At 37.6% G+C, this 14419-nt stretch overlaps 1 protein-coding gene across 1 annotated transcript; it reads left to right on the plus strand.

Annotated features, from left to right (window-relative positions):
- The first annotated feature begins 307 nt into the window (after window positions 1-307).
- Window positions 308-10747, plus strand: LOC120128450 (TNF receptor-associated factor homolog 1a-like). The gene is made up of 13 exons (XM_039146133.1): window positions 308-409; window positions 1007-1215; window positions 2645-2756; window positions 2986-3074; window positions 3174-3242; window positions 3318-3447; window positions 6226-6384; window positions 6742-7090; window positions 7408-7520; window positions 7866-8013; window positions 8332-8795; window positions 8875-9073; window positions 9187-10747. The coding sequence occupies exons 2-13, from the start codon at window positions 1053-1055 to the stop codon at window positions 10564-10566; spliced, it is 3375 nt and encodes a 1124-aa protein (XP_039002064.1). The 5' UTR covers window positions 308-409; window positions 1007-1052; the 3' UTR covers window positions 10567-10747.
- The last annotated feature ends 3672 nt before the right edge of the window (window positions 10748-14419 follow it).

Genomic DNA, 14419 nt, shown 5'->3' on the forward strand with positions numbered 1-14419 from the left:
ATCCTCTAAGTGTACAATAAAAAATATATTCTATAGGAAATATTTATTGAATTATTTTAAATTAAGATCAAATTGATAAAATAGATACGTTTTAGGGATTAAATTTACTATTATATCAAACCATATTAGACACTACATTGTAATTTAGAAAAAGTGACCCATTTGCGACCGAACTAGTAATTAAGTGACTTAGAGTGTATTTATCCTAACGTTTTTAACCCTCAAACTTTTTGGAATGAAATGACGAAATGTCAAAATAAGAAAGAGGTCAGTGTCGTCTCTCTTTTTGCTCTCTGTTCTCTCTTTGGTTGCTTTTCTTTGTATCTATTTCGTTCTCTTACTACAGCTGCCATAGCCTCTATTTGAACTGAAAGGAACATTTCTATCAATTTTTTTTCTACATTATCAGGTTCGAATTTCCCATTCGATCTTCACGATGACGTCTGAGCCATTTCGATTTTCTTCAATTTGTTGAGGGTTTTATTTTAGGGTTTGATTTGACCGGGGTTTTGGGGGTTTTCAATACGCTGATCTCTGTTTTGTTTATTTAAGAGATTAATTTGGTCTTGTTTAGATAGTTTTATCAATTTGGGTCGTATGGGTTGATTCATAAGATCCTGTTTGGTGCATTTTTGAGCTAATATTATTGATTTTATTAAGACTTTTCATCTGGGTTTTATTGTTTTTTTTATTTGTCTGATTGTAGTCGTCAAATTTGGATAATTAAATTAGTTTTTTTTAATTCTGAAAACTTTGTTATTGATAGAATATGAACCTAAAAATCGTATGTGATTTTATTTGTAAACGGACGTGGAATTTTTGATATAATTGTAGTTTTAGTTTTGTATTTTAGGATGCTCAGGTTAGAAAATTGATGGTGGGCTTTGGCCTATAAGGACATGGTGTTTCCAGTATTGATAAAAAAAAAGGGAAATGGCGTTTTTAATGATTTTATATTTCTAACTGAGGTTCAAGACTTACTGATTTTGAGTGCTTTTGACTGTAGCGAGTGGCGTTTCAAGGAGTTTTGGAAGGCCTTTTAAAGTACTAAAATGGCTGGGGTTTCAAGTGAGGAGTCTGGAGTGGGAAGGTATGCGGAGGGTGTTTTGAGATCAGGGGAAATGTTGGTAGAGTGGCGGTCTTCTGAGCAGGTTGAAAATGGAACACCTTCGACATCACCCCCTTACTGGGACTCTGACAACGACTACGACAGTGGTATGAGTTTAGAACCCTTTCATGTTCTGTTGATTGCTCTTTTTTTTTGATAGAATATTAGGCCTCGTTAAAAACCCTCAACTTGCCCTCCATATTACATTAGTAACATGAAGGACAAAGGAAGAGGGAAAAGAGTGCCTACTACTTTTATTAATCAGGAGAATAATACACTGCCATTCCTCACATCATACATTAAAAGCCTTAACCCTAATTACATAAGACTTAGACACCTATTCCTGCTGAAACCTTAACACTGATTACATAAGACTGAAAACAAAATCCCTGCAGAAATGTAAGCCTAACACACCAAAAACAAAGCCTAACGATCATCCTATACCATCCTTAGCTAGTCTGTCCGCTTCCCAGTTAGCAGCTCTCAAGATTTGCCTTAACGTAATATCCTTCCCATCCATTATAGAAACGATCTCCTTCACCAAGGATAGTAACATAGGGGAGCTTAGTTCCGGATTCTTGATCCACTTCAAAGCATTACTTGAATCCGATTCTAAAATAACCCTCTTATTAAGACCAACACCTGAATCAAACAACATGTTTTTGTATGCTATATATTTATCATCAGCCGTTATAAAGTTTATTGACACGTCTTAGATTGAAACTCCTATATATAGATCCAGTAATTTAAAATCTTGGAATTACATGGGTAAAAAATTTGCTTGCATTCAATTTTGGATAGTCATTTGCACACTTTTTGTCTGTATTCTAATGTTTATAAATGACTTATCATAGTTACAATCGGTGGATTAGGTTGTTGAAGTGTGAATGTAATTTTAGCATAGATGGTTTTGACTTGTTTATTGTCGTTTTCATGCGAGGTTACGTTTTTCAGGCTCTAACTTGTTGATTGATGGCTGGTTATAGAACGTTAGGTACTGAAGCCTGATTCTCATGACACATCACCTCTTAAAAGACAGATTAAGAAGATATTTATCTAACCATTGCTTTTTTCTTTTCCTCCCAACTTTTTTATCTCCGGTAGCCTTAGATATTCAAGTTGACAAGATAGTAAGGAGGGATTTTGAATTTTTGCTCCCAGACTTGTAAAATTGAAGGACTAACGATATCTATTCTAGCAATTGGATCTTAGGGCTAATAAATTATTTACATAGATTTTTTTTCTTTATATTTTCCTTTTCTCTTTTAAATGTCTCCTGGAGCTCTAGGAGGCACTATTGACTAGAAACTGTTTCTTCCTGATACATAATATTTAGAGAAGTATTGTGCTTGTTCGGGACTTTTTTGATTGTACTAAAAGCTCAAACTAAATTGAGCAGGGAATATTTAAAGAAGTATTTTTAACCAGTGCTTTTTTGTATTGCTATTTTAAGTTGAACTATTTGGAATATATTCTTGTTTTCTTCCTTTCTTTTTATGATCAAAACTTCTAAAGCTGAGTTCACATCTTTTATAGGGTTGAAACCTCCTGATTTATATGGAAAGTATACGTGGAAGATAGAGAAATTTTCACAGATTAACAAAAGAGAACTTCGCAGTAATGTTTTTGAAGTTGGTGGCTACAAGTGGTATGGTATTTCAAATAACTTTGATTGTTAAGCTTCTACTTTTTTTTCTCCATTTCATAATTGTCATTCTAGAATTCCTAGTCTTTCCCATCATAGTGGAATTTAATGTGGATTATATGTTGTACAAACAAATATATAAATCTTGTAAGCTTAATATTTCTCATAAAAACATCTTTTTATCAGGGTATATTGTCCAGTTTTGTTTTGAGCCATTTCCCATGGTTTACAGGTACATTTTAATTTATCCACAAGGCTGTGACGTTTGCAATCATCTCTCTCTGTTTCTCTGTGTTGCTAATCATGACCAATTGCTTCCAGGTTTTATATTTTCCATAAACTACACATTAGGCTTATTATCATTACTCTTCTCTTAAGTTGTTGTACTTAATAGGGTTCCTTGTTTCTATTCTGAGACAGGTTGGAGTCATTTTGCACAGTTTACAATAGCTGTTGTGAATAAAGATCCAAAGAAATCAAAATATTCAGGTTGGTTGGCTCAAATTTAGTTTAATAGCGCTAATAGAAATTGTGAGCTACGAGTAACTTGCAATTGGTTTGCAGATACTTTACATCGATTCTGGAAGAAGGAGCATGATTGGGGCTGGAAAAAGTTTATGGAGCTGTCTAAAGTTTATGATGGATTCATAGAATCTGACACACTTATCATAAAAGCTCAAGTTCAAGTCATCAAGTAATCAGTAATTTATGATTGTGTTGCTTTGACTCCATTTTTCTTGGCATACCCATGTCCGGCATCAGTATTTGACACATTCATACATTGATCTGGGGATATGACTCTACAAGAGCCCGCCAAATGCATGCAAAACTTTGAAAAATTAAACATACCCTCATTGGACACATACCTATATCTGACATTCATACCTAAGTTTGAGTAGCATAGATTTATGATAAGCAAACTTCTGCCTATAGTTCTACATAAAATGCTTTCATGATTATTCCTTTTTTTTTATAGGAATGAAAGGCCTCGTTAAAAACCCCCTTCTTAAATTAAAGACCTTGAAGAAAGGTCGTTAATCATAGGAAGGAGGAAAAGAGTGCCTTGGAACTTTTATTAATATTGAACATTACATAAAAGTTAAAAATAGCACTAAATTGCTTGACATAAGACTTAAACACTCCTCCCAACATAAAACCTACACAGTTGGTCAAGAAAACCACAAATAGACCCTTACAATCAACCTATCCCTTTCTTTGCTAAGCTATCTGCCTCTCTGTTACACTCCCTTGGAATCAACCTTACTGAATGAACCTTTCCACAGATAAGACTCGAAATCTGATAAACAATAGGCAAGAAAAAAATAGGTGCCAGAGTCGGGGACTGAATCCATTCCACTGCAGACGAGCAATCACTTTCAACGATCAACCTACCAACTGAAGCCCACCGAGAATACAGAAAAATATCCATGCCTCTTTTTATAGCTTTTAATTCAGCAAGTGGGGGGATTGCTTGACCAATACTCTCTGAGAAAATCAAAAGAGTGCAACCATTCCAATCTCTTAATAAGCCTCCTATACCTCCACCCGAATCGTTCTGCCTAACAGCTCCATCGACATTCATCTTTAGAAAGTCTACTGGGGGGGTAACCACCGAAAGACAATACAATCTTTAACATTACAAGATGAAACACCATCTGCAAGAGATGGATTACCAATCAGCACATCCTCTTGTATATTAATACCCGGAAATTTGGCATGGAACCATTTAGCAAGCCTGAATCTAACAATGAAGAACAGTGACACTCTGTCTAAAAGAATTCCTTCGAACACCATTGCGTTCCTATGTTTCCATATAGACCAGAAAATGACTCCCGGAATAAACTTCCAAATCGTAGATTTCTCCCTCAACTCACCCCAAGAACAAAGAAGAGAAGGAGGATCTTGTGGTAGAACCATAACAATTTCCCAAAAACTAGCTACTTTATTCCATAATTCCCAAACAACATTACAAGTGATGAATAGATGCTGCACAGATTCCTCCTGTTTCTTACAAAATGGACACAGAATATCATCCCCTAGGGGTAGACCTCTCTTAACCAACTCAACTTTGACTGCTACTTTCTGGTGAGCAAGCTGCCTAAGGAAAGCTTCCACCCGAGGTGGTGCAAAGCCCAACCAAACCCCTTTTGTCCACACAGCAGTACCCCCAGACATATTACCAAGAGTGCTTCTACAAGATTTAATTGAGAACAATCCATCTCCACTAGCTGTCCACGATAAAAAATCATCCACAATTTCTGAAAGTTGAATATCCTTCAACTTAGACATCAACTCCAACCATTGGACCAATTCTCAATCGCACAAATTTCTCCTAGACTGGACATTCCACACCCAACCACTCGATTCGAAGCTACCAAACTCCTCAACTTTCCCCTCTTTATTAGGAGAGAGCACAAAAATTCTTGGAAAAAGGAATTTGAGAGAACACTCATCTGCCCAAACGTCATTCCAAAAAGAAATAGACTTGCCATTTCCTACTTTCAATTTCGAATTTGACCTGAGACAATCTCCTACCGAATCATTCTTCAAATAGTTATTAGTTATTCCTCTCAAAATCCAAGATGATTGAGGATGAGATACCTCCCTAATAGACATTGAACTGCAGCTGACCTTATGTTTGCTGCACAACACGCCTTTCTAAAGGGAATTTTTGTCATTGGCAAATTTCCACACCCACTTGCCTAGTAGAACCCGATTAGTGAGGTTCAAATCAAGAACACCTAATCCACCACAATTTAATGGTCTGCAGACCGAACTCCAGTTCACCCAGTGGATTCTCCTGTTTTCCTCTTTCATGATTATTCCTTGCTTACTGTTATTAGGTAACCTTTATGATTTATAGCTAAGTAAGTCCTTCCAATTATCTTTGGCCCTTTATACAAGTAGTAGCAGTGCATATATAAACTTTAGCTTCAGGGACGGCACCAGGGGGGGTTGGCAGCGGTCTTGGCCCCCCTAAATGGTGAAATTACTCTTTAGTCCCCTGAAGTTTATAAACATTTTAAATGATTACAATGGTAAATTGTTTTATCCCCCTCAAAAACGATAGTGTGATTTAGTTTCTTTAAAAATTGCAAACTTTTAAATTAATACAATATAATATTTACATTTTCGCCTCCTAAAAAGTTTTAACTTTGCCCCCACACCCCCCCCCCCAAAAAAAAAGAAAAGAAAAATAAATTCTTCATGGCTTACCCAAGTAATCCCAATTTTAGAAAATTTAAGATTCAGGGTGAAACTGTACAGTGATAATTGTTTCAATCGGCCTTTTTATTATATCTTTTATGATGGAGTTGGCTTGGTAATGAGGGTGTTATAGTCAAAGAAGGTTCCTTAGTTGTGTCCTTATTTTGGAGTTATGGCCTTGGGATGATGTGTTGTGTTATTGTTTACACCTGATTTAGTTGTTTCCCTTGGTGATCAAATTTAATGCTTTGTTTTGGATTTGTAGGGAGAAAGCAGACCGTCCTTTTCGTTGCCTTGATTGTCAATATCGGAGAGAACTTGTCAGAGTATATTTGACAAATGTAGAGCAAATCTGTTGTCGTTTTTTGGATGAGAGACGACAAATGATAGGGAAGTTGATAGAGGACAAAGCTAGGTGGTCAAGGTAAATGCTTTTACACTTTGTACTTTTAATAGCATATTACTCATGTATAACACTGAGTACAAGTTCTGACTGTTTTTTAGGACATATGCTTGAATGCTTTCCATTTACAGGGTTTTCTAATAAATCGGTTACTTCCTATTACCATTGCCTGAATTTCTGTTTAAATTTACATGTTCTTGAAGTATCAAATTCCTTCTTGCCTTTACTTTACATATCAAAGGTGGCATCAGTTGTTTTTAACTTAGTGATTCTTCTTTTTTAAGGGCATATATTTGGTGATTTTGTTTCTCATTGGGTTATCGCCTGATATCTTTTTGTTGCCTTTTTTCTGCAACTATTTGTTTGCGATTGTTGCAGCTTCTGTGCTTTCTGGTTGGGGATTGACCAAAATTCCCGGCATCGAATGTCCAGAGAGAAAACTGATGTTATTTTGAAAGTAGTTGTGAAGCACTTTTTCATAGAGAAAGAAGTAACATCTACATTGGTAATGGATTCACTTTATAGTGGGTTGAAGGCTCTAGAAGGCCAGAGCAAGAGCAAGAAAGCAAAGTCAAAATTATTGGGTGCTGAAGAAATTCCAGCTCCAATTGCTCGTGTGGAAAAAGATATGTTTTTGTTAGTGGATGATGTGCTACTACTCCTAGAAAGGGTTGCTTTGGAGCCCCTACCTCCAAAAGATGAGAAAGGTCCTCAGAACCGGACAAAGGTAAGTTTCTGTATGGATGGAAGGTTATAATAACATTATATGGGTTCCATTTTAAACTTGTTTTAGTTGATGAAAAAACATATTTTGTGGATCTTTTCACTTCTATTTCACATACATGATTTCTCTCTTGCTGTTGGTATCTCTGGGGAAGATGCTTCAGGCCCCTGACTGGCATATTTATTTTTTGTTTTTTCCTTTTTTTTTACAGTAATAATAAACATAGTATTTCCCTGTACATTAATTTGTTTTTGGTTTTTGAGTATGAGATTTGCGTTTCAGATTTTCCCCTTTTCACCTGGTTGTTTCATTTTATATAGGATGAAAATTCTGGAGAGGATCTCAACAAGGATTCAATTGAGCATGATGAAAGGCGTCTTACAGAATTAGGTCGCAGGACAGTGGAAATATTTGTTCTTGCTCATATTTTTAGGTACCATATATTTTTGATTTTGCATTCAACAAATACTGGCAGTTTTCTTTAGCTATATCTGCACGAGGCGAGGAGTTATACTATATCTTATAAAATTATCAGCTCTCTTTCTAGAAATAGGTCATTTTCTTATTTTCTGATGTTTTATGTGCACAAATTAAGGTGGCGGTGCAGTTGGTCATGAGTTTATAAACCTCTTTTTTTGTGAGCTTAGTGGAAAGATTGTATTCTTAGTTTCCATGTTTCAAACTTCTGTTCTGCAATCTCCAAGAAGTTTTAGTGGATGATACTGAAACTCCCTTATTTCTACCCATATATGCTCTATTTTTGGCTTATTATATACAGCAACAAGATAGAAGTTGCCTATCAGGAGGCTATTGCTTTGAAAAGGCAAGAAGAACTCATCCGTGAAGAAGCTGCATGGCTGGCTGAAAGTGAGCAGAAGGCTAAACAAGGAGCATCCGAGAAGGAGAAAAAGTCAAAGAAAAAACAGGTATAATCCTTTTTGTTCTCATATTTATTTTATTTTTTTGGGTTTTGTTGAAGCAGAAATCATAATAAACACTATCCTTTGACCACCTTAGCCAAACAAAAATGATAAAATATGGTTGACATATTCCAGACTTATTTTATTGTGTGTGTGTGTGTGTTTTTTTTCTTCTTCTGGTGATTATCAGAATGATCCCCTATTTTACTTTTTTAAGCAATTCCAAGCGTGTTATATGTTTTCCCTTTCGTTAGGGTGGAGAAAAATTGTGAAGCTATCTTCTATTCTGAATGCATCACAATTTCTGATGCTTACATACTGCAGGCTAAGCAAAAGCGTAATAATCGAAAAAGCAAAGATAAGGGAAGGGAGAAGGCTTTTGTGGTAGCACAGGAAAAGCACTTAGAAGGCCAACCTGATGATGAGAAAGAAGCCTCTATGATGGTGGAGCAGTCAGTGCCTGAAAAGGCTGACGTTCTGGGTGATGTTTCTGATGTCTCCGACTCGGTTGATGGTGCCACCGAAGTTATTCAGCCTGACTCAGAAGACAAAGATTCTAGTCCTGTTAATTGTGAGACAGATACATCAGAAATTCATCAACCCACAGAATCCAGTGGCATAAGTGGACTAGGATGTGTACAAAATGAAGTAACTGATAAAAGGAGCCCATCTATGACGGATGATAGTTCATCAATACATTTAACAGACTCAGTACCATCAGTCGTAATGAATGGGCCCTCTAAAGGGAACTCATTTTCAAGCAACGAAAATAAAAAATCACCGAGCAGGTAAAGTGTTGCTTAGGTTTCTTTGCATGCTTAAAATGATTAGATAAGGTGTTTATCTCATCTGTCTCTAAACTTGTAGAGGAAAGAACCAGCGAAGTAAAACATCAAATGGCGGCAATAATCAGATTACAGAATCTGGTAATCAGTCTTCTTGCCCTACATTGGTTGCTGAGGACCAAATCGAAGTTATTGAAAGTAGCAAGGTTGGTGAATCTGAGGCTGCCGTTCCTTCATTGTCGGATCAGACAAAGTGGGTTGAGCAGGTTACTGTTAAGAAGGTGGGGCATTCATATATTTGTATTCTCATTAAGCTGTTAACATTTTTTTCTCTACAATTGTACTACTTTTCGAGCTTTATGAATGATTGACATTTATCTTGTCAATGTAATAGGAAGAAGTTGATTTGCCACAAAAGAAACCAAGCATCCCAGATGCAGTTGATATAGAAAGACCTAAAGAGAAGACGGCTGCTAAATTATCCTCATCGAGAAGCCCTCCCAGAAATCTGCCCCCTTCTGCTCAGTTCAGGTCCGAATACAGGAGTACCAGCAGTGTAGGTTCTATTCCAGTTAGTACGATATCGTCAAATAGCCTGCAACAGAGTGATCAACCGGCATCTTTGACTACATTCCAAATGAACGGCACATTAAAATCTGAGACTCAGAAGGCTGCAACATTGAGACCAACTGAAAAACCTATAACTCCACAAGAGTCTGTGATGTCAAGGCCGTTGAGTGGTCTAGTTCCTGGTCCAAGGCCAGCTGTTCCTGTTGTTTCTATGGTTCAAACAACTACATTTCTAGCTCGTTCAGCGAGTGCAGCTGGATCTTTAGGGCCCGACTCTTCTGTGCCATCTGCAGCTACTAGTTATGTTCCTCAATCTTACAGAAATGCCATGATGGGTAATCATGTTGCTTCTGGTTCATCTGGTTTTACTCATCCTATCTCCCCTAGATCAGGAGTCAACGCATTACCAGTATACTCGCAATCACCTGCCTTGGTACCTGGACCAGCGTATATGTCCCAGAGCTCTGATAGAATGCAGCCAAATTCTGTCCAATTGGGCTTTCCTTTTGGCATGGTTGATCGTGATATCCTACCGAATGCACCCCAGTGGACGGACAATTCTCAGAGGAATGGAAGAAGTATGCAGCCTGTTCCTTCGTTGATTAGTGAGATCCAAAACATTGACTTGTATAAATCCATGTATAATGGATCCCGGGAACACTTCTCAAATGAGTTTCCGGTTGGTACACCTGGACGTCCGACCCAAGGTGTCTCGGCAGACGAGTTTCCGCATCTTGATATCATCAACGAATTGCTTGATGACGAGCACAATGTTGGGAGGACAGGTAGGGCAGGAACAGGCTTCCATGCTCTTGACAACGGGTCACATTTATTAGCCCGCCATTTTTCTTTTCCATCCAATTTGGGCATGTCGGGTGAAATGGGAACCTCATGTGGCTCGTGCAGGTTTGAGCGAGCACAAAGTTACCATGATGATGGGTTCCAACGAAGTTTCAGTGGCTCATCTTGCAACCATATTGATACACTGAGGAAATTTACTCCACAATCGAACCACCAACCTTATGCCAATGGACAACATGATGGATTGGTCCAAACTCAGTGGCCGATGACTTCTTCCGAGCTATCATTTCTTCAGATGGGGAATGCAGAAGGTGATGGTTACCCATGCTATTCAAATCCATCATGTGGTGCCAATGGGTATACGACAGGATTCGGACCATCGAACGGACACCAAAAAAGGTAAGCGACACAGAGTTCAACTGCAAATTTAATTGTTTCCTGTCCGATGTAATAATGTGTTAGTTGGGTCTTAGATTTGGAGTGAGTTTGTAGTTTTTTCAGAAGGAAAAAAAACCATATTGTAAAGAGTGTTCTCTTTGCATCAAGCATTTATAGTTTTATTAGAAATGAAGCTTTGGCTCAGATTTTTCTTATAAAAAATTGTTTATTATAAGGTATGTTTCTCCAGTTCTTAATCATTTGCTTTTCAAGTTTATAAGATTGTGTGGGTTTTTGTTGATAAATTTTACCAGAAATTAGGTTTAACTGATAAGTGTGTAAATTATATCTTTTTCTTGTTTTAGATATCTAATAACTGATCAGCATTTCCTGCACCTTTATTTTTCTTATCATTTTAAGGTCGATATATTTATAATTTATCTTATTCCTTAGTAAACATGAAATCAGTCTCACCGTATGCAAATATATACATTTGTACAAGAGAAAATCGCCTCAGTGACCAAAAAAAAGTTATAATATACGATTTTAACCAACTTTTTTTGGATTTGCCAAAATGACCAACAAAATCGCAACGCGAAATAAAAATCGCAACGCGATCCCCAGAATCGCAAATCAGTTTCCAAAATCGCAACGCGATTCTTGAAAATCGCAATGCGATAGTACAAATTCGCATTGCGATTTTCCAAAATCGCAACGCGAATATGAAAATCGCATTGCGATTTTCCAAAATCGCAACGCGAATATGAAAATCGCAACGCGAACACATAAATCGCAACGCGTATCCGTAAATCGCAACGTGTATCCGTAAATCGCAACGCGTATGGGTAAATCGCAATGCGTATCCGTATATCGCAACGCGTATCCGTAAATCGCAACGATAATACATAAAATCGCAACGCGTATCCGTAAATCGCAACGCGATATTTAAAGCGCCATTATAATCGCTACGCGTATTTTATTTTCAAATTACAAAAAGAATATTAAGACAAAATCCCGTAATCGCAACTCATAACCTAAAACCTAAAATCACAACTCAGTCCCATCTCCATCTCTCACTCTCTACGGCGAAGAAATCCGTCCCCCATCTCCGAAGATTTCCGTCTCCATCTCCGGCGAAATCCCTCACAACCATTCACGGTCAGAAATCCCTCACAATATTCAGAAATGGAAAATCAACCTCCGAGGGTTAGTTTTTTAATTATTTTTATTTGAAATGTTTGCATTATTGTAGGTTTTTCATATTGAAACTGATGATAAGTTTACTGGTCATTTCAATAATAGATTAACCATTTCACTTAGATTTCATTTCGCGTTGCTATTCTCTCGTTCCGATTTTCAAGTTAGTATTTGTCTTTGTCTTTGTTCTGTCTTTTGGTTGAAGTAATGCAATCCATTCAAGTTTCAATTTGCAGAAGAATCGCAACGAGATAAATGAAAATCGCAACGAGAGAATGACTGTCGCAACGAGAGAAATGAAAAGCGCAACGAGAGAATCGCAACGCGAAATGAAAATCGCAACGAGAGAATCGCAACGCGAAACCAAAATCGCATTGCGATTTCATTTCGCGTTACGATTCTGTCGTTGCGATTTTCATTTCGCGTTGCGATTCTCTCGTTGCGATTGTCATCTCGCGTTGCGATTCTCTCGTTGCGATTTTCATTTCAACCAAAAGACAAAACAGTGTTGCAAATTTTAGTTTCAAGAATAAACTACTACTTTTTATGTTTATTGTTTTTGGTATATCTTCACAGTGTAGTTTTTGGTATATCTAACTTGGTATGTTTATTGTTTTTGTAGAAATTTTTTTCGGCTCAATTGACCTTGAGAAATAAAGTCAGCCTGGCCACTACAATTGCAAAGAAGCTTTCACCTGCTCAAAGACAATTGTTTGAGGAAACCTGCTTCGGGCCATGGCTGAGAGTACAGCATCCGGGTGGAGATGCTAATTTGACCCATTTGTGGCTTCAGACCATGACATCAAATCTACCCGACAGTATACAACGTGGTGAGGAAGAGATATGGTTTCATTTTCCACCAGCGTATACTTGTTTTGGGCGGAAGGAGTTCTGCTTAATCACTGGTCTACGATTCGGACACGATGATGTAGGCCGGTACACTCGTCATATCGCCCGCCCATCATGGTTATCCGGTTTTTCCGGATGAGTCAATGGAGAAGCCGAACCTACATGTCGACGACCTGAAGAAATTGTTTAATAAGAAAGCTGGTTTCACTCGGATGGATGACTCGATGTTGTCCGAGTATGCCTTCTACTACTTGTGTATGCCGGCTTTTTAGGCAGAGAGGCCAGACAACCTATTCATCGGGAGCTAATAATATTGGTAGAGGACCTGAATGCATGGAATCTGTTTCCGTGGGGTTCGTATATATGGAAAGCTACCTGGACTAAGTTGTCGTCTGCCTTTGATGACCGCAAAAGTTTGCGGGGCGATGGGTCCAAATACACTTTGTCAGGCTTTGTTTGGGCCTTTAAGGTAAGAATTTCTATATAATGTTTCTAAAATTATAATTAATTATTTAACAATTACTAATTTTGTTATTATATTGTTTGTAGATTTGGATATTCGAGGCTTTCCCCAGCATGCGTACATATGCAATAAAAACGTCAAATGATATTCCCAGGGCTATTTCCTGGAAGAGGAAAACTCTGTTGGATTGGGAAGACTTAATACCATATGCCACAATAAATAATGTAAGTTAACACAAATACTTTCATATAATATATAACAAGTTATTAATAGTAGACGTTTAACTTTGTTTGAGTTTTTATATTTTAGGAGGCTAACATTCCATTACAAAGACTGACACCCACGGAGGAAGAGCTTGCCACTGATTGGTGGCAAGCTAGTCAGAATTTTTTTGATGGCACGGATGATGAGCAGCATCCACTTCCTCCAATTCGAGAGCCATCACCTCACCTAGAGCCATCACCCGATCGACCCGACTATACACCTCTAGAACGAGAGCCATCACCTATCCCGTCACATCATCGAGCCTCTTCTCCACCGTCACCTCATGATAGGCGACCGGCAAAGATGCCACGACTCCTATCTCCCTGTTCTCCACCTCCACCTCAACGGGATGAGTCAAGGGAGTTACGTGATGAGGTCAATGCCTTGCGTGAGGAGATCGGTACTCTACGCGATAACGATGGTGCATGGCGTGTGGAGGTGTCAACTTTACGTGGTGAGGTTGCCGCTCTACGGAGATGATATCGTTGCAGAATGAGGTTCATACTCTACGCAACGAGGTAAGTTTAAGATTTTCCATATTTAACTTAATGATAAATTTACTCGTAATTTCACTTAGATTAGCCATTTCACTTAGATTGCTTAGTAAATTTATTCGGTTGCTGCCAATTCTGCTAAACTGTGTATTCTTTAACACTGTGAAATAGTATTTGTCTTTGTTTGTCTTTTGGTTGAAAGTAAATTTGTTCGGTTGCTGCCAATTCTGCTAAACTGTGTATTCTTTAACACTGAAATAGTATTTGTCTTTGTTTTGTCTTTTGGTTGAAAGTAAATTTGTTCGGTTGCTGCCAATTCTGCTAAACTGTGTATTCTTTAACACTGAAATAGTATTTGTCTTTGTTTTGTCTTTTGGTTGAAAGTAATTTGTTCGGTTGCTGCCAATTCTGCTAAACTGTGTATTCTTTAACACTGAAATAGTATTTGTCTTTGTTTTGTCTTTTGGTTGAAAGTAAATTTGTTCGGTTGCTGCCAATTCTGCTAAACTGTGTATTCTATAACACTGTGAAATAGTATTTGTCTTTGTTTTGTCTTTTGGTTGAAAGTAAATTTGTTCGGTTGCTGCCAATTCTGCTAAACTGTATTCTTT

The sequence above is a fragment of the Hibiscus syriacus genome, unplaced genomic scaffold (assembly GCF_006381635.1).
Source record: "Hibiscus syriacus cultivar Baekdansim isolate YM2019G1 unplaced genomic scaffold, ASM638163v2 tig00110480_pilon, whole genome shotgun sequence".
Taxonomy (NCBI): Eukaryota; Viridiplantae; Streptophyta; class Magnoliopsida; order Malvales; family Malvaceae; genus Hibiscus; species Hibiscus syriacus.

Bases quoted from the DNA above. Each gene is read 5' to 3' on its own strand.
- LOC120128450 (XM_039146133.1), top strand. From the start codon at position 1,053: ATGGCTGGGGTTTCAAGTGAGGAGTCTGGAGTGGGAAGGTATGCGGAG. The intron at 3,243-3,317 runs GTTGGTTGGCTC...ATTGGTTTGCAG, and splicing joins AAAGAAATCAAAATATTCAG to ATACTTTACATCGATTCTGG. The intron at 7,521-7,865 runs GTACCATATATT...TATTATATACAG, and splicing joins GTTCTTGCTCATATTTTTAG to CAACAAGATAGAAGTTGCCT.